The sequence below is a fragment of the Typopeltis vanoorti genome, chromosome 8 (assembly GCF_054136105.1).
Source record: "Typopeltis vanoorti isolate ZY-2024b chromosome 8, IOZ_Tvanoo_1.0, whole genome shotgun sequence".
Classification (NCBI taxonomy): Eukaryota; Metazoa; Arthropoda; class Arachnida; order Uropygi; family Thelyphonidae; genus Typopeltis; species Typopeltis vanoorti.
The window spans coordinates 144,345,821-144,366,671 of record NC_143556.1 but is presented as its reverse complement, the minus strand read 5'-3'; the positions used below and the strand labels follow the sequence as shown (position 1 = coordinate 144,366,671).

At 36.7% G+C, this 20,851-nt stretch overlaps 1 protein-coding gene across 1 annotated transcript in view; it reads right to left on the bottom strand.

Annotated features, from left to right (window-relative positions):
- Window positions 1-4,974: 4,974 nt before the first annotated feature.
- Window positions 4,975-20,851, bottom strand: part of LOC150104403 (uncharacterized) — a 59,245-nt gene continuing 43,368 nt past the window's right edge. Inside the window, exon 5 of the mRNA XM_090396476.1 lies at window positions 4,975-5,167. Within this exon, the coding sequence (XP_090252602.1) occupies window positions 4,975-5,167 (193 nt within the window). The remainder of the gene's footprint in view (window positions 5,168-20,851) is intronic.

The window sequence follows — 20,851 nt, the reverse complement described above, 5'->3', positions numbered from 1 at the left end:
CCATGGCAATCCAAAATCAAATATCTAGGTATACAACTAGACAACCGCCTCACTTTCACATTGCATATGCCTGCAATAAATCCAATTCTGCAATTGTACAGCTCTACTCTCTTCTCAACCAGAGAAGCCAAGTTAGCACTGAAAACAAGCTACAGATTTACAAATCAATCATTAGTCCCACTGTAACATACGGATTACAAGCTTGGGGGTCACACTTCCCCTAGCAACATTAAAAAACTACACGTGATTCAAAATAAGTGTCTCCGTATGATTTTTGATGCTGTGGTTTGTCAGTAATGCTCTCCTCCACCGTGATGCTAACATACCGGATATACTCACGTTACTTCGCGGGACTGCCTCTAAATACTTTGCTCAGGTAGCTATTCATCCCCAATCAACTTATTCAAGAGTCATCCAACTACGATGAGAACGACAGATGGAAACACAAGCACCCGAAGGCAGCTCTGCTCCTCTGTACAAGCGCTCTTACACGACCCTAAATTGGGCGAGCCAGGTGCTCGATAATCTTTTATAACATTTAATTAATTCCTTAGCGATGAAGGAATAAACATCCACGGGATTGTCATCCATCTTGCCATAAAAGTTACCAGTTTGACCTTGGTATCTCTCCCGGGTCTGGCTCCCACTGAAGAGAAATCAATAAAGGTCGAAACCAGTCTGGGTAGTGACCTTTTCCATTGCGCATTGCATTATACACGCCTGAAAGGGGACATGCTTTGCATTATGGGATACATACTAAGGCAAGTGATATGAAGTCGTTAGCCTCTATATACAAGTAGCTCAGACGTGAATATATTTCACGTGAAAACTTTGTTTTGCCTACTTGGGAAAAGGATTAAAATCAAGTATTAAATTTCTTGGTATCTTCATCATATATATAATCACATCTTCCTTTCCCTCATTTACCTTGCTGTGTCGAGGTTTTATCAATCATCGGACCTCAAGCTGTACACATGATAAGGTGGTCAGCCCTACGCCCCGGTGTATCCTATGTGTGTAGTGTTTAGTTCTCAAGGCCGGTTTGCCTGCTTTGCGGGATACAAAATCCCAGGCTAAACCCAACTGTCCACGCCCAAAACCCGGCTAACTTCAGCTCCTCACATCACCGACGGGAATCGAACCTAGGACACTCCTTCCCCAGGCATATGGTTGCGTGTGTGTATATAATACACACACACGCATCCCTCGATTAACGCGGTTAATTAATCCCTCGATTTTACCGCGTATATCAAAATCGCGTTAAGCAAATCTAATAATGGTAAAAATTATAATTCGTCCATGATCGATTATTGTATTAATAATTCGTTTTGTATGGTACTCGTTTAGGAAAATAAAAAATGAATGCAAAGTAAATGTTTAATAAATACTTGTACCTACATTATTCACTGCAATTTCTTTTAATCAAAAAAAGTTATAAAGAGTCGTTTGAACAGTTTTAGTTTTTTTCTTATTGGCATAAATTCTTCAATAACAAGCAAAATGACTCGCCAGATCTCGGCAAACAAGCAATAAAACAAAGAAAAAACACCGCAAATATAATACATGATGGTACAAATTAAGTGGATATTGAATCCAACATTTTTCATAGCCGAATATAGAAACTACAAGAGTTTCGTGCCGAATATATATAGAAACTAAACGTTTCGGTGGATGCAAGCATAAGCAACATTATGGACAACTCGTAGTAAAGGTGAAGTAAGCTCCACATCACTTTCCTTAGTATTTCCATAATGTAAAGCACATCTCCTAGAGAACATGTATGATAAATAAGCCTTTGGCTCTCTATTTCAGTAATAGATGGTTTATTTATTTTCAGCTACAATCTAGAAATCATTGAACAAAGAATTAAAAACAAAACCATACTATACTGACATCGGAGTTCTCAGTATCTTTCAGATACAATTTACTGTCAAATACCACAAATCTTTACATAAGATGTGTTAAACCAAACTGACAGCAAAAAACAGTGCGGAATATCACTCCAACATATGAATGCACAGATATTCATGACCTCCAAGTTATACACTGAATTGTGTAAGAATATTTATATTAAACATTTTGCATATATCTGTCAGATCAGCTGCGAGCTTCGCATGATTAAAGGCGCGTTAATCAAAACTCTTGCCGCGTATATCAAGGGATTTCCGCAATTAATTTCGGCGCGTTAATCAAATCCGCGTTAAGCAAGGAATACCTGTATTATATATAGAAAGTTTTTCCCCTTGGGTATACTATACGTTAAAGATACCAAACAATTTTATAAACTTGGTTATAATCCTTTCCTAAGTAAGCAAACAAACAGTTAAGTCAAGTTTAGACCTGAAAATACTTGACTTGCCTGCTTACTTGGGAAAAGGATTAAAACCAAGTTTATAAAATTGCTTGGTATCTTTAAAATATATTATATCTATAAATAATAGATTATAGAGAAATCAAAATTAAAGTATCCATGTTTAATGTCCATACCAGGCAACTGCTCCATTCAGGGAAAGTGAGCCTTATCTACTGCCACGCAGCTGCAGCACATGGAACCAATACTGTTCTTCATGGCCTACTCCAAAACATCTTCATTCACTTGTTTTGAACTGATTAGTTTGCGACCTCTGCCAGGTCTAAACTCTCAACGATCCAGTTTCTTCAAAACGACTAATCATTCGTCTCAGAGCACATGGAGATCGGCGGCCTTGTTAACATCTGTTTGGGGAATGAAATTCACGGAGTGCAGCAACAACATTGCAATTGTTGAGGTAGTACAGCTTCACGAGCAAAGGGAGTTGGGACAAAGTTAGTGTCATCACTCTGGACAGCATTAACCGAAATGAATGCAAAAATCCCTTGTCCATCCTTTTAAACCTTCCTGGCACCCGCAGAGTTGTGTGATATGCAAATTTCATGCATTTGGTGTTTACAATGCCCTTGGTGGTAAATTTGGGAACTGTTTCCCCTTCCCCTCAGATATCTCTTCCACATGACGCACGATGCATTCCAGCAAAGTTTTGCAGCATTTGAATCACAAGGCCTTAAAAACATGAACACTTTGATTTTGATCACCCTGTGTGCGCGCGAGCGCTTTTTCTGTCAATTTCCGAACAATATGCAATTGTTTCTAACAGACTTTCTTTTCCACAGCTAACTTACACATGTCTGCATGCAGACAAATCAAAGTAATCACGAAATTTACAGATAAAATCTACAGTTAGTGGGCAGTAAATGGTGGGTTGTATAGAATGGGGCGCACGTTTGTGATAAGTCATTATTTTTTATTATTACATAACACCTCCAGGGAGTCCAAAGACTCATCGAGGGAGGGCACTCATTCCCAACACTCCGTCTCCACCGCTCCAACCTCAACTACCTACACCAACGCCATCTACCGCCGACCACCACCACTAGTATTTTCAGAGATAATCACAAACATCCATGCCCACTGCGGGATTCGAACCCACAGCCTTTTGGCAGAAGAGCGGATACGCTAACCACTCGGCCAACTAGACAGGATGGCAAAAGTTTTCATAAAGCTAAATATTCAAAATATTATTTGACACCTCCAGGGAGTCCAAGGACTCATCGAGGGAGAGCACCCCCTTTACAACTCCGTCTCCGCCATTCAGTCACCAACTGACTGAAACTACACCAACGCTATCTACCGTAGACCACCACGGATATGTCTACAGACAATCACAAACATGCCCACTGCGGGATTCGAACCCGCAGCCTTTTGGCGGGAGAGCAGATACGCATCCACTCGGCCAACCAGGCCGGCTAAGTGCTTGGAGGTGCCACGTTAAATAACTACTTACGAATGAACTTAATGAATTCGGGAATTATTCCTGAAAGTTCACTAAGAGAATTTCTCTTAGAAACTAGACCGTAACGCCTAATTACACAGCATTTTTTAACACTAAAATATACAATTATCGGGACAGACCTCACAGAATCATGGTCTGAATACGAATGTCTTCACATGAATGCACAATGATCTGTTTATGTAATATACTAATAAATTTAGAATAAATAATTTGTTATTTTCTTGAAAAAATAACAAAAACTCAAATAATCTGTAACTAACCAGTTTAAGCAGAAACTCATTCACGACATTGCGCATTTGTGATATTCCGTGCTATTTCATTTTGCACCTTACTGGCCAAGGCTTTCATAATAGCGACTTGTTCTCTAAAAGAGAAGCCCTTCCGTTTTTGTGATATCACAGGGTAATAATAAATAGTTTAATATATTCTTGATTCTGGAAAGTGAAATAACCCACAGCTCCTTCACAACAAGGAACGACAAGTCAAGAAAATCTCGTTACGACAAGAATATAAGCAACGCAGAAAAATAGACGCATGAACACTGTATAAGAAACATCTTCAAATCAAACTTAAAAACCAGAAGAATATACTGAAAAAAAATTAATTAGCCGTTAAAATTTTACTAAGCTTGGGTATGCTGAAAAGCGTTATGCAATTAATTGCACGACGCTGTGTTATTTACGTTAGTTATATTACTGTATAATATCTGAAAGTAATATTTTATATAAATATAACGTGACAATAGATACTAACATAACGGATAATTAGCTGATTATTGGATCCCACACATTAATTTTTAAACATTTTAATAGTACTTAGTACAGTAAACAAGCCATAATATTACCTACAGACAGATTAGACTGCACACAAATATACACACGGAATCATTCCTTGAGTTCACTGGAAGTCGTTCAAAAGATGTCCTCGGAACTTTGTGACCTGACACACAAAGATTTTATCGACAGTTCTAAGTACTGACGAAGTTCATTTTATAATAATAAAAAAAAACACACAGTAATTGGATCTAAAATACGTTATCTTCAGGAAACTGGCTCAACTTTTTTTTTTACTTGAAGTGGGTTTATATATAGAGTCATTATGATTAACATTATGGCACAACTGCATAATCATCCATCTTCACAATTTAACTTCGACCAGTTCTTCCTTTCGTGCGTGGAAAGTCATAGCAAATGCACACACAGCAGGATGGGAAACGAAACCAGTCTGAAAATACCCCACGACATTCATTCTTAGGATCAAAAGCGAGGAGGCGATGCAAACGGTACTGCTGTTCACAGCGGCAACCCTCTCTACAGAGCATTTGATGGTTTTCATATCTGTCAATAAGGAAATATTTTTAATACATCTGAATGATTACACTACAGAAACATTAAAAATACTAAAATATTAAATCACTCCGTTCCAATATGATTGAAGAATAATTAAATGTGAGAAGGAAAGAAATACGAATAAAGAGCTATTTATTTATTTGACATGTTTTTCTTATGGAATGAGAAAGTTTTGTCGTGGATTATCTCATCATTCTAGCGATTTCCAAAATAATCACCTCAAGATATGCGTGTATAATGTATATTATTTTACTCATGGAAGCTTGTGCATTATGCAGGGCTATATAAAGAGGGCAACAGAAGGTATTATCGAACCATGAAACCAACTACAACGATACATTTGTAATTTATACGGTGGTGGTTGTATGGAATGTTTTCCTTGCCTTTAAACATGATCCATAATGTTTAGTGGCAAGGAAAATCGATTAACTGAAGTGCAGATAAATCTGCATTTTCTAGAGGAAGGGAGAGAATACGATTCTGTTGAGAGAAATATTAGGAGTTAAGCACACCCTGAAGAGTTATATTAAATTAATTAAAAACAAAAAATAAATATTAAATTCTGAAGAACTTTGCTCGAGGACTGATTAACATTCACGCAGAAGGTCACTGAATTTTGGATTCGCTTATTCGTATGGGTCAGTAACAAAACGCTTAGCATGAGAGAGAAATATTGATTGAGAAGATCCAGAATGGGATTTTATATTAAGACAACATTGAAGAAAATATGAAGCAAAGACGGGCTATATGAATGTCTACTGAAGGCAAACTGGAAATACTCAAACGATCGTACCACATTTGAGTCCGAAGGTGACAATCTTGATTAATGTGTACATTGATGCGCTGCAGAAAAATCAAACATCGGCTGGTTTGTTGAAACCCCCCCCCCCCATTCTTTCTAAATCATCATGAATTCCATGATATATATCTTTAAGGCGTGTTTAGGATACTAGGACAGCACTACATGATGAAGCTAATATTCTTACTCTCCTATCAACAATTTTCCTCCAAATGAGTCGATTACTCGTCAGCACTCCAATATTGTCAGATCTCCCATTTCGTTTGTCTAAGGTACTTCTCTGACTGACTGAGTCAGTCCACCTAGACCTTGGTCTTTATCTGGATTATTTTTCCTGACATGGAACACGTTTGGCTAACCTTCCATCTATCATTCTATTCAAGTGACCACCTTATTTAGGCCCTGCTCACATTCTTGAATGCAAAAAATCTCAAGTTCTTTTATAATATCTTCAATTTTAATGATTCTGCCATCCAATGCCATCTGTTCACTCCCTTAAAGTTTTTCAAAACTCATATTTGTGGTCTCTAGTCTTTGATCAAGTACTTTATTTCTAACCCAACTCTCAGATCCATAACTTAAAACTAGTTTGAACACTGCATTATATACTGATAGTTTGATGCTTTGGCTATTTTCTCTTTATTCCCTATGAATTTATTGAACTGGCTTTGCTTATTCTGTTATCTATTTCCAAATTTATTTTGCCATCCTCACTGAATACTATGCCTAAATAGCTGAAATATTTTACCACTTCTCTAGAATCTCCATTCAGAATGAAGCTGAAGTTTTCTATGTTCCTGCCTACTTTCATAGTTTGGGTCTTTTTATTGCTGATCTTCATGCTAAATTATTACAGCTATTATTCAATTTAGTTCGAGAATCCTGGAGACTTGCACTAGATGTGTTTAGGAGTACAACATTATCCGCATGAAGTAGAGTTAAGTTAGATATCTGCAATTCTAATATCACTTTCTTTCATAATGTGATCCATATAGATGATGAGTAAGAGTGGAGATGATGTGCATTCTTGTATTACACCTGATCGTACATCATACCGTTTCTATGTATTTCCTTCAATTCTAACTACTGACTTACAACTTAAATACAGACTATGAATTGCTCCGTGTAGCCTTCCATTTACCCCTATCTCCAAATATAACCCCTAATTGAATATGGTACGAAAGCTTATCTACGGCGAGGTCTTCTGTCAAACATTTAATGTCTCTAGATTATCTTAACACACAAAATAAACGTTTTGTTTACCCATTTGTCTAAATATTGTTCATTACGTTTCAATCCAGACACAACTGTTTAGTGCAAATCATCACTGTTTTTATTGTAATAACTTTTGAATGCGCAAGTGATGGGTGATCCGCATCTGTCAAGACCCAAAAGAAAGTAAAACGTCATGAATTCGTATTGAGATAGGAGTTATAACGAATCGCAGTCACGAATAAAAACGACCACTTGGCGGATTGTTTAAAATAAGGCAACCAAAGTTATGAGAAGAAGATATTTGAATACTGCGCGTTTTACGGAGGAATTGAAAATTTCGAGACACTGCGAAGGAAAGGCTTTCTACATCCATACACCAGCTTCATTAGTTGAAACGCCCCGAATGTTCCTTTTCAATTATCAGAGGAATCGAACTCATATCTTCCAACCAAGAGATACTGTGAAGGAGAGTCCTGCATCCATACATCCATGGATTTGTAAGGGCAGCATTAGTTGAAATGGCCTTGTCTTTGCGTAGGCTTCTGTGGAGAGAGAGAGAGGATATTAGTTATAAGAAATATTTTCCAACCCAAAGGCTTCGTGAATAGCAACTAATTTTTATACCCGTAAAGGTAACTGTATCGAAACAAATGAGCTAATCTCAGAAGAAATGTAGGATTACATGCACATTTTATTTAATTTAAATCACGGTCTTATCTATATATAGCATGGAATCTGAAGTAGTACGTTAGTGAACTCGGACCTCGACGTTTCGGTCATATTAAGGGGAATTTATTGAAGCTGGTGGTAGGGTCACACTCGGTTATTAAATGCTATTTGTTAGTCAAGACAAACAAATATGCTAAAGTGGGATTGGACAAATAGGCCAACTTATAGCCGCCTTGTGGATGTTATCCACAAGGCGGCTTCGTGGGTTTTGCTCTCGTACGTTGTGCTATTTGTGGATTGTGCTCTCGTATGTTAATTCGTTGGCTGGTGGGGGAAGAAAAGCTCAATTAGGATGATGAAAGAATTCGTGTTCAGAACATGTCAACTCCGAACACACATGGAGCTTAAAGAGATCCGCGGAGAACGTGTATGTTGGACATGTCCTTTTAAAGTATATATAACAAATGACTTAAAGAACTATACCAATGTTTTGAAAACTTCACCATTCACCGACATTCAATCAGTTGACTTCGGAACGTACTAACTTCATTGTTGTCTTTCGCGTGAGGATAAATGATTGCCGATATCTATGCTCACTGCATATTTTTGTCCTCGCTGTTTTGGCTACACCAGTCAGAGTTCATGTCCGACAAATTTCTCCCGACCGCGCGTCTGCGTTTCTGTATAGAAAAGTGACGAAGTAACAAACAAGGAACAATTATTTCCTTTTTAATATTCGATCGCATGAGCTTCATAATTGAATTGAGAAAATGCGTTCTTCGTGAAATTGTTCTTTTTTTTTCTTAATGCCTACTATATATGTGTGCTCTTGTTTCTCTTCTTATGAATTGGCTCCTTTCAAAAAAATTACTCACGTTAAATGGAAGTTGCTTATTTTCCTTAAGTGGTTTACGAAAAGGGCATTTTGGAAGTGTCTTTCAATTCAATTCCTTCTATGATAAGAATAAAGTAAGCACAACTCCACCATGGAATCCTTAGGGGTCTCACATGCCAGACCCAAACCTGGATTAAGAGAGGAGGTTCGGTCAGATGAGTGTCGATGCTCTGATCGTAAAGAAAACACACGATTGTTATCTGATCAATAACAATCGTTATCTGATCAATAACAATCGTTATCTGATCGCATATCACTGGGTGATGTTCCACAAGGGCTTAATCAGGGATACTTTAATTTTGATCTCTCTATGATATATATTTTAAAGATACCAAGCAAAATTTGGTTTTAATCCTATGCGGTCAACAGCTAAATCATGCCGGCTCGGACGTCGCCCGGATGAACAAGGTCCGCGATACCAATCGAGCGATCAGGGTTGGATAGAAAAGTGGGATACCGAAAGGAAAAAAGAGAAACTGAAACTAACAGAACTATTATCAGTATGTACATGGAATGTATAGTAGGAACATGGATGTCAGGAAAACTAGAATTACTTCGCAAGGAAATGAAGAGATATCGGTGTGGTATACTAAGACTGGTGGAGATGCGATGGACAACATCAGGAGAGATAAATGGATGCGAAGTCGATACGATCAGGGCATGACACCAAGCCCGAGTTGGTTTCCTTCTTAACAAAAAAGCTAGAAAGTCAGTGTTAGGCTTAAAACTAGTCTCTGAACGAATCATAGTAACAAGATTTCAAGCAAAATTATTTAATATATGAATAGTCCAGATACACGCACCCACATCTGACAGCAAAGATGAGGATATCGATTTATTTTACAAAGATCTGACAGAGACAATAGAAACAATACCAAAGCAAGATGTGCTAATTATTGAAGGAGACTGGAATGCCAAAGTTGGAATACAACATTGTTGGATAAATGTGATTTTTCCAGAAAGAAATGAACAAGGTGGAAAAAGTGTTAGAATTTGCTATGGACCATCAAGATGATCTGTAACACAAGATTCCAGTAAAAGGAGTATAGAAAATGGACGTGGCGATCACATGATGGGAAAACCAAGTGCATGATCGATATGATTACGATTAAAAGAAGATGGATAACATCCGTACAGCAGTGTCGAACTTTTCAATGAGCGGATATAGATTCGGATCATAGTTTAGTGATTGCTGTGATAACTAACATTAGGTTGAAATTCAAAACAAACTATAAACCTGATCATCGGAAACGCAGAGATACAGCAAGAATAAGTGAAGCAGAAATAGGAAGAAGGTACAAAACGGTGTTAGAAGAGAAATTTAAGTGTGAACAAAGAAAAAAAAATTCGAATCTAAGAGTGAAAGGAGTAATTAAGGCGATAGAAGACGCAGTTGGAGAAACAGTACCAGAAAAAAAGAAAATCAAGAAGTGAGTTAGACAAGAAACACTGAAGTTTGTACAGGAGAAGAGAATGTTGAAGATAAGGGATATATCAGAACAAATAGAGAAGCAATGTAGAAGAAAGTGTAATGAGGTGAAAAAAAGCAGTCAAAATGGATAAGATGAAATGGTTAGAAATCCAGTGCAATAATATGGAACAACACAATTTAGAGCATAAAACTAGGGGGATGTACAAAATTATTAGAGCCATTAATAGAAGGTAGCAACCAAAACAGACCACAATTAAAGATTAAAAAGGCAAATTATTGATGGATAAAGATAAAATTGTACAGTTGTGGAAAAGATATTGTAGTGAGTTATATGAAGAAAAACTAAATTTAGATGGAGCTAGGAAACTGAAGAATTGAAGCAGATATCACCACGGTAATGAGTATGAAATGGACATTTTAAGAGGAAAGGTAGAAAAAGCAATAGGACGGCTAAAACACAACAAGGGTCCTGGTAATAATATATCACTTAAGAAAAATATGGAGGCAAAAGTATGGTTACAGAAATGCACCAACTATGTAATATGGTATGGAAAGAAGGGAAAATGCCAGAGGAGTGGATGGAATCGATATTAATGACATTATACAAGAAAGGAAATAAGCTAGAATGTACAAGTTATAGAACAATTGCTTTAATAAGTCACCTGCAGAAGTTGCAGCAGTTAGAATAGCTGATGATTTGAGGAAATGGTTTAGAACAAGCAGAGTATACGAGACAGGGCGAACCAATATCACCAAGCATTCTCATCGCATATTTAGAAAGGGCTATGGATAAAATGAAGGAAGATGCAAAAGGAATATCAGTATAAGATGAGAATTAACAATCGGAGATTTACAGATGACATTGTTATTATTGATGAAGACGAAAGAGAACTACAAAAATTATTAAAACTGTTAAATGAGGAAGAGAAGAGATTTGGACTTGTTATGAACTTGGAAAAAAACAGTGACAATCGTATTCAAATTAAGTGGATATTGAATCCAACATTATTTCATAGCCGAATATAGAAACTAAACATTTCGGCTGATATAAGCGTACGCCAATCTTTCATGACTGGCAACCCTAGTAAAGTTGGAGCAAGCTCCGATCACTGTGCTTAGTATTTTCCCATAATGTAAAATACATCTCCAGGAGATGTATGATGTTATACACTATGTGTATAACATCACATCGTCAGTGGGAGCTAGACCAACAATACTCAGGATGAAGTGATACAGAACTACTTTTACTTTACGATACGAGTTGCCTATGAAATAATGTTGGATTCAATATCCACTTAATTTGAATAATTTTGCATTACCGAAGTGAAGCCTTTTTCAGTAGTTTTGGTGCCTTTTGTAATGCGACACCTTTTTTTAGCAACTGGTATTGTGAATCACTTCATCCTAATTATTCTTGGTGACGAGACCTTAAAATACGGTCAAAACCGGTCTGGGTAGTGACTTCCCCCCATAATGTACAACATCATACATCTCCTAGGAGATGTGTTTTATATTATGGGAAAATACTAAGGATAGTGATCAGAACTTGCTCCACCTTTACTACGAGTTTCCCATCATGAAAGGCTGGCGTACGCTTGTATCCGCCGAAACTTTTATAGTCTGTATTCGGCATGAAACTCTTGTAGTTTCTATATTCGGCTAAGAAATAATGTTGGATTCAATATCCACTTAATTTCAATAATTTTGCATTGCCGAAGTGAAGCCTTTTGAATCTTTTTCCAATCAGTGACAATGGTATTTGGCGAGAAGAACATGAGACAAAAGATACAAGTGGGTGGAATTGATACAGAAAATGTAGAACAATTCACATGTTTGGGAATTAAAATGACTTATGATTTGAACTGTAAAAAAGGAATAAAGATCAGGATTGCAAAGGGAAGAACAAATCTGAAGGACACGGAAAACATCTGGAAAAGTAAAGTGATCAGCCCACAAACAAAGAAACAGTACTGGAAACATGCATTTTCAGCGGTGTACTCCATCGATCTGAGACGTGGGTAATAAATAAGGAAAGAACAAAAAGAATTTGAAAGAATTTGTTACAGGAAGATTCTAAGAATAGGATCGGTACAGAAAATCACAAATGAAGAGCTCTTTCGGAAGACATAACAAAAGGAGAATCTAATTCAGAATATTATACAACGGAAGCTGAAATTATTTTCTCACATCTGCAGAATGAGTGAGGACCGGAAGATAAAGACATTCATGTTTGGTATTATGGATGGTGTAAAGAGAAAAGATAGATTATACAGAGGATGGATAGACGACATTAAGGACTGGTGGGCAATGGGTTTACAGAAACTGCAACACTATGCACTGGACAAAAGAAAGGTGAAAGAAGAGGCATCGTACACCAACGGGCAGTGTGCCCATGGTTCGTGATAATGTTGAAGCACAGGCTCCATGGCTTGTCACAGTCAAGCAACTTTGCCTCGGGAAGTGCTCAATTCTCTTATAGGGCAGTTAATCCTCTATGCATGTCTGCATATTATTATGGTCGTTTTTTTACAAAACAGTCCTACTGCTACAATTCGATTAAACATCATACAAGCATCGGAAAATACGAAGTTTGAATTTCAACCTTCAGTTTACTGATATGATCGATAGATTTTTGATGGTAATTTCGTGGATTTGTGTAATCTCTCAGAGAATATGTTATATCCAGTGCTACCGTTAAATGTAAATTGCGCATTCGAGTTCTGTAACACTGACATGTGCACTTCTGTTATATTTATTAAAATTTCCATGTGAAACTAACTATATCTTAACTCGTATTTCGTTTTAAAGAAATACACTTTGCACTTTCTCCCTTATTCTACTCGTTCAAATGATAATTGTCGCTGAAGTTTTTTTTTTTTAATTGCTAAACTTGTCGAATTTAACCTGGCAACCAACTGAGATAACATTGATTCCTTAAGGAGTTTGAGAAAAGTAGAGAACTAGATTAAATATTGTTATCAGTACAGTTTTGAAAGAGGAAACGCAGCTCTTCGAGGGAATAATATTCTTCCTTTTCGGCGCTTCGGTTCCATGGCTTGTCACAGTCAATCTACTTCGCCTCGGAAAGAGCTTAATCCTATATGCCTGTCTGGATATTATTCGGCCTATGCTTTACAAAATACTCCTACTGCGTGTATACTCTGCCAGGAGTGTCTCCAGTAAAATTAAGTCTTGCTGCCCCCGAATGACTGGTTAACTTGCTTTCATCTGAAAAGCGTTTAATGATTTTTAAAGTCATAAATAGTATTCAAACCCATATCTAACCGAAAGATATCACTTTACTCAGTTAATTAGGTTCTACAGCGAATTCCGCGTTATAAAATTTCGTACCCATTTTAAATGTCCTTCGATGGTAAACTTTACGCCAGAATCGTAGTTAAGTATCTTGGTGATCCGCTGATTATTTCCATCCTTTTGGAAACTTCATTGTCACTTCTCTGCATAACAAGCTAGCTATGAGGTGAAATCTTCCATGTGATTATTGGATGTTCGAGGCAAAAGAATATCAAAAAGGAGTTTTGTGATTGAATTAGTGTATAGTAACATCATTAATTATCACAAAAGTTGAAGCCAGAAGCCATTTGTGGTTTAGGTAATTAGACATAACTTTGCACTTATTTAGACTTGGATAGGCTAATCAATGGTTCATTGAACAACTCCGAAATGAAAAAATAAATATTTTAATTTAATATTTGGCTTAACAATAATTGACGGATTTTCAAGAACAAAGTAAGTTGAATGAGAACCACCTCTCAAGATATAAAGCAAAGTTCGAGATATTTTGACTACCTCTTCTGGACAGTCCGAACAAATTTATTTTTTGTTGATTAAAACGTAGAATTACAGCGTTTCAGGTGTTTGGAAGCTTTTAATATCCATACTTGTTTAGGTTAGGAGTGTTATTATATAAAGCATATGTAGTAATCCCGAATAATCTGTCACTTCTGAAGCATAGTCTTTAGCATGACAGTTTTTCTCCATCTAAGTAGTTGCTGATTTAATAGTCAAATTTTGTCTAATTTGACTATTAAAACAGGACAGCTGAAAACTATTATTTTCTTCAAATAAAAATCCTAAATATCACAATTCTTTTAATTCTTTCATAAAGCAAGTGTGAAATATCAGTTTGAATCCCGTTGCCTAAAACGATCGAGAAACCAAACTTTAACTACATAGACATCGCCTATATGTCTCGATCGACAACTTGGTGAGAATCACAAGCTTTCATGAAAGTTTTCAACTAGAGCCATCAAATAATTGGAGTGCAGGTGGATAAAATTAATTGAACAGGTGCTCTAGTCATCTGAAAAACTCCCCCGAACTGGTCCTAAAGAAGACGTTGAAATCTCACTCCTCATTCACAATACAGTACTTATAATACTTATACAGTAAACCCTCGATTTAAAAGACAAATTTTCCGGTCTGTATGTCACGTGAAAATTAACACCGTTAATTTTCAAATGCTTTTAACCAAGATTTGCTTATAATTAAATTAACAGGGTTTTTTGTTATTAATTGTTTGTTATTTTTGGCAAATAGGCCATCATATGTTGGAAAAACACTAGTAATTTAGCCGACATAAATGAGTCACCGCTCATAAAACATGTTCGGCGAATCGCACTGTAATTAGTTCTTTTGTCGCGTGGAGTGACTTTCTGCGGCAATTTTATTACACACATTTTCGTAATTTTTGGGAGTTAATTATAAAAAAAACAGCCGAATTCAAAAGTTCAAAAAAAAAAAAAAAAACTTGATAGTTTTTTCCAAGCAGGATTACCTAAACTAAGCGTAATTTTGTCCTGTGTAATTTTAACATGTACCCATGGTAAACGTATACTGCTTTTTGTTATTAATACAGTAGAGTAAACTCTCGATTTAAAGGATTATTAGGGGCTAAGGGGTGTCCGTTAAATCGCGAATTTTTTTAAATAAAAATATCTCTAGCATTATACTGCAATTTTATCAATATTAGCACTGTAATAACAAAAAAATTGTTTTACACACAATTTTTAACGCAAGTTTTACACTTTTAGATAAGTTAATGTGAAATTAATGTTCGATGTTCGGGCAATCCTGCTTGGAAAAAAATATCAATTTTTTTTTTGGAACTTCTGAATTCAACTGTTTTTTTTTATATAATTTACTCCCTAAAATTACGAAAATGTGTGTAATAAAACTGCCGCAGAAAGTCACTACACGCGACAAAAGAACCAATTACAGTGCGATTCGCCGAATATGTTTGATGAGCGGTGACTCGGTTACATGTTAAAATTACACGGGACAAAATTACACAAGGAAGAAATTGCACTAAGAAAAAAATCACACAAATTTGAATATTCACACCGAAGTTTTTTACTTTAGAGTTTTAAAATTTTTATGGTGAATTTTATATTTATTTTCAGATTAAACACAAGCTTTCTTAATATTTCTAAAATTACTTTTATTTTAAAAAATGATATAAAAGAAACACTAAGTCATATAAACTATACAACGTAAAAACTCCAATCGTCTATTAGAGTCGTAATTTTGTACAATATTTGAAATACGTTGTTTTAACGAAATGTACCTACGACATCCTGGGTTTCGTTGACCACTTAAATGCTGCAAATAGTTTGAATGTTGTAAAGATAATTCTTTAACAATGTTATCCAAAAATTTCCAAACAGCTGGATGGGAACACTGAAAGAGAGACTGAAGTCCATAGTGCCATCTTTCGATACAATTTGTAGTTATAGCTATACAGTTGGCTGCAGAGTGTCTATGGTTCCAAGTAGAAATATTCAATAGAGGTTGTCTATAAGTGCCGTTCCTGAGCTGTCGACCGCGAATACAGGTACGTTTGAAGTAAAGGAGAACTTGCTCGATTTGTTCATTATATTCATATAAATTAGAAAACAGATCAGCAACTTCTAAAAATGTTTCTAACACTTCTACTGGTAAAAGTGCAAGTGATTGTAATATTTTAATGTGTACTGCAAATGACTGATTGGATTCATATAGAGATTTTAGTCCACATTGATTTACTTTGAGTAAAATAGATTGTGGTAAGTGGAAAAAGCACCACCAATTTCGATGTTTTCAAACACGGTACTTAGTGTACGGAAATCATTCATTGCTGCTGTTTTAAAATCGGCCAAATTTTTTGTGGTCAATCTTGAGGAATTTTCACCAGTAACATGTTCAGCATCTTCACAATATTTCTTCCTTTTTCCCTGGTAGAAGAGCCAGTAGACAAGGAAAAGCGACGCCTGAATCATATTGGACATGAATACTGTATAACTGATAATATATTTCTGGAACCACTTTAAAATGTACAATCTGCTAGCCAAAAATCATTAACTACAAGTTGATCTAGAAGAGACTTGTGACCAATTAGTATTATACGTTTTGGATCGTCTGCCCCGGAATCATGAATAATCCATTTAGAGTACTTCTCTGGTATTTCAAAATTTTTGTTATCTGGATTCGACGGAACGTTTCCGATTGTTTTAGCTTTGGATCTATTTAATCGCCTCGTTACGGAGCTCTTCTTCGGTAGGCACATTTTTAATCCGTCTGATACAGTCACTAAACTGTTAGCTATAATTGCACGAGCCATTGCGCCTGGATTCGACATTTTTCTTTTCATTTGATTTGCAAGTTGATGAGTTTAAGATTCAAAAGTGCTGTTAACATGACAGTGTTCTGAAGACTCAGGGATAATCTTGTTGTCTCTGGTATGGAGCAGCGATCGACAATGTAAAGTTCTAAACTTTGCACAACGCCAATGCATAGTTCCGATAGCAGTTCCACGGCGACGAACAAACTCAAATCCTTTGTAAATTATAATTTGACCACCTTTATTACCAACACCGTACTCAAAATCAGCCATAAGTAAATTTAAAAAAAATAATCACAAAATTTATTACGTCGTACGTTATACACTAGTTGTATTACGAGTCACTAAATTAGCACTGAAGAATGCAAGACAAAAATTTACTTAATATATCTATACCCAAACAATTCTTAGAAATTCTTCAGCAGTTCATGGTGATTAACAATTGTCGATTATTTACAATTCCTTGTAGATAATTACCTAAGGTAATTATTTACAAGGGATAATTACTTTAGGAAATTATTCCTTGTAAATCTGAGGTAAGTACTAATTAGAGTAGCTAATCGTCATCATTTTGGGTTTCCAAATCAACCACCTCTCTAATCCCCTTGCCCAAATCCACACTAGTGATTTGCCCCTTGCTGGTTATAAAATTTGTAAAAGTTTTGATAAATTTTATTTGTAATTTCTTACCTTCGTATTTTTTCCTTTTAATTTTTTTCTTAGTGCATTTTTTTTATCTATGTGCAATTTTTTGTGTAATTTTTTCTTTCTGTAATTTCTTCCCTGTGTAATTTCGTCCTCGTGTAATTTTTGCAGCGCAATTTTATCCCGTGTAATTTTTTCCTATGTAATTTTGTCCTGACACGGTTTACCATGACTACATGGCCAGTAGTAAGAGGAGAAAGGGAGGATGATCAAATCTTCATGGAAAAGGAATATTAATAAATTTTAATTTTTCATTATTCAATATTTGATACAAGTATATAAGTGCTGTTTTCTATGAAAAATAAAATTAATTAATTTTTCCCCTAAACAACTTGTAAATGAAATGCAAAATATTGAATTCGTCATCACTAAATTCCTAATACGCTAAGGAGTATTATGTCCCGTCAAGTGTCATCTCCATCTAGAAGGTTGACTTATCTCTACCTGAGATCTATAAATGTACAATAGAAAGGTAATATGGATTACTCTCTTCCATCATGCAGTTAGCATCCTATGTCTGTAGATGTATTTACCCGGCTGCTTTGCCTATTTTAAGAGGGGGGGGGGGAGAGGACCCGAGTTCCTTGGAGAAAAATCACCGAAGTCATATTACACCGACTGACTGACAGTTCGATTGAAAACACCTAATAAAGTTATCTCTCGTCGTAGACGGGATTCGAACCCTGGTCATTCCAATCAAAGGGTTCAATCTATATCAACTCAGCTACGGAGGTTCTCTAAGGAGTATACGGGATACTATGGTAATAATGGAAACTAATTTCCTGTCGATAATTTTCTGAAAATTAGTCTTATAAGTCAACACTTATGTTTTGTTGTTCTAAAGAACATCTAACTACATTAATCCGTAAATCTTGGTCGGTCTTTTTCCGACAACGTTAGCTAGAAACACCTGCTTTGATAATCCGTCCTCTCCATTTTTGTTTAAGTGTCCATTCCCCCCCTCAGGTATATAAATCAGCTCCCACGCACGAGAGGTCAAAGACCTACAACACGACAGCGCCGTATGTGGGTAGGCGGTTAGACAGAAGAGGGTTTTTTTGAAAGCTTGACGGTTGTAGTGAGTAGGGGAAGACAGAGAAGGAAATGAAGGTTGATGTTGAAAATTTGGTTCGATGGGTTTGGAAGTGAACTGTATATAGGCGTTGACTAGCAGCTGTTCGGATTCGTATGAGCAAGAAAGTGGAAGGATGGTAGCTGCCAGTTCAGAGGAGCAGTAACTATAGCAGACAATGCAGTAACAGCTCTGAACTCTGGAGTACTTCAGCATTACAAGAGAATTATAATGATCGAAAACCATCCACCCCAACACGGCGAACGGCCAGTGAGGTAACTGGCAATCCACCTGCAAAGGGAACGACGAAAGTAGCTTGTAAGAAGGCCGTGATGCCGTACTCGATCAAATGCTTTGAAAATATCAAGAGCGACCACTTGGGTTTCTCCAAAGACTTTCCCCTGGAATGAGTCCAGAAATTAGCAAGGTTGGCTAGGAGATCTGCTTTGGAACGACAGTTGCGGAATTCATGTTGATGCTCATAAATAATTGGTAAGACTCTAAGTAGTAAAACAATTGCGAAATCGATTAACTTTTCTATTATTTTTGAGTATAGATGTCAGAGAAGTAGAGAGATAGTTTGAAGGCTGACTTCTCCCTTATTTTCGGAATAGGCTGGACAAAACCTTGCCTCCATGATATGGGTAGATGCCATGAGTATGACAGCTTGAAGAGATGATGCAAGATATGTGCAATTTCTGGAACATAAGCTTTTAAAATACAACAGAAGGAAATTAGGGCCACAAGACTTAAAAGGCAGCTGAGAATTTTTCTGTTGTTCTTTTGGTGAAATTTCAGGAGGAGGCATACTGTGGATGATACCACTATATTATTTCCATTTTTTGAATGATAGCTGGAGTTCTGTGCTGGTCGTCCATGCAAGAGGTGGAAGAAAAACAAAACTGAAGCCAATAGGTCGGTTAACCTTATCGTTGGAAGATAATGGAAGGACAGAAGTTGCATCGAACAGCCTTGGCGAGCGACCACAAAGCACGACTGCCATTTGGACAGAGGACAAGTTTAGTGTAAATGACAATTAAAAAGTCTACTTTGGAGTTATATTTATATTATTTTTTTGCATCAGAATAAATAACTCGCATTCCAGTGAGTAATTTTGTTATTAAATCAGAGCAGATGCTAGGATCAGAAGCAATAATCAGACCATGGAAAGGAAGCATAAAAGTCACCAAGTTCATTCCAATTGCCTCTACAACAGTGCCACAGGATACAAGGCACTGAATGAACGGGAGTAGGCCGATCTGTAACAAAGGAGATATGGACAAGTTTATGGTCAGAGATTTGTCAAGAGAAGATCTACCATTAGTGGTATATTTGGAGGAAGGTGCTAGTTAAGAACAGGTCCAAGGTGTTGGACGAATGAAGAGGATAATCATCTGAAATTCTGGGGGGGGGGGCAACTTGTATTAAATCGTTGCTGACAGCAAAGTTCGTCTTCTTTACCAGCTAGGTCTGAAGTTAGAGAAGGGCAGCCAGTCAGAACTGCAGACGTTAAAATCGGTGAGGAGGGCTAATCACTGTTGCAGTAGTTAGATTGTATGTGATCGACTTTCAGAGATATGCAATCAGGTTAGTGAATTGGGAAGGAGAACAACAGAGGCGGCAAATGAAACCAACAAAGTGAGGTAATAAGATCTTGAGCCAAAGTAGATCAAATATAAAATAAAGGGAATTCTAGGTAACCTTCGGAATGAGATATCCGACCTTACATAAGCCCAAGTGTCTCTCTTCTTAAGAAAGGCACAATGGAAGATGAAATGAGAAACGTTGTGGTTTCTTGATAAATATATCGGGTTTGGATGATTAAGTGGTAGTACACATCATTGATATTGCAATTAAGATCACCGATGTTAGCGAAATCAATCTGGAGATTTTTTAATAGTGAAGAATTCTGAAGTTTTGTTGGGATTTTTAGTTTGTTTTCTACAATTTCTGGAAGAAAAAAAAATCAGCTAACGTTTTTTTATTCCCGTATATAGGGAGTAGTCGAGGCCGTTTTATAGCCCTATCTAACTTTTGGTGACTGAGTAGGCAGTTCGATCTCCACTGGTACCCAATCAGAGATAGCTGGCCCAAGGCTATCACTAATTGAACGGCACACAGTGAAGAGTGACGGCGCTCAACAAGTGCCGCCATCCCGTGGTCCTTAACACTCGTATTTAATGTCTGAAATAATGTGGGTTCTACGGTCGATTTTCTTGAATCTACGGGACGAAAAACTCGAGTTTCCGGGAGAAAAAACCCGCTT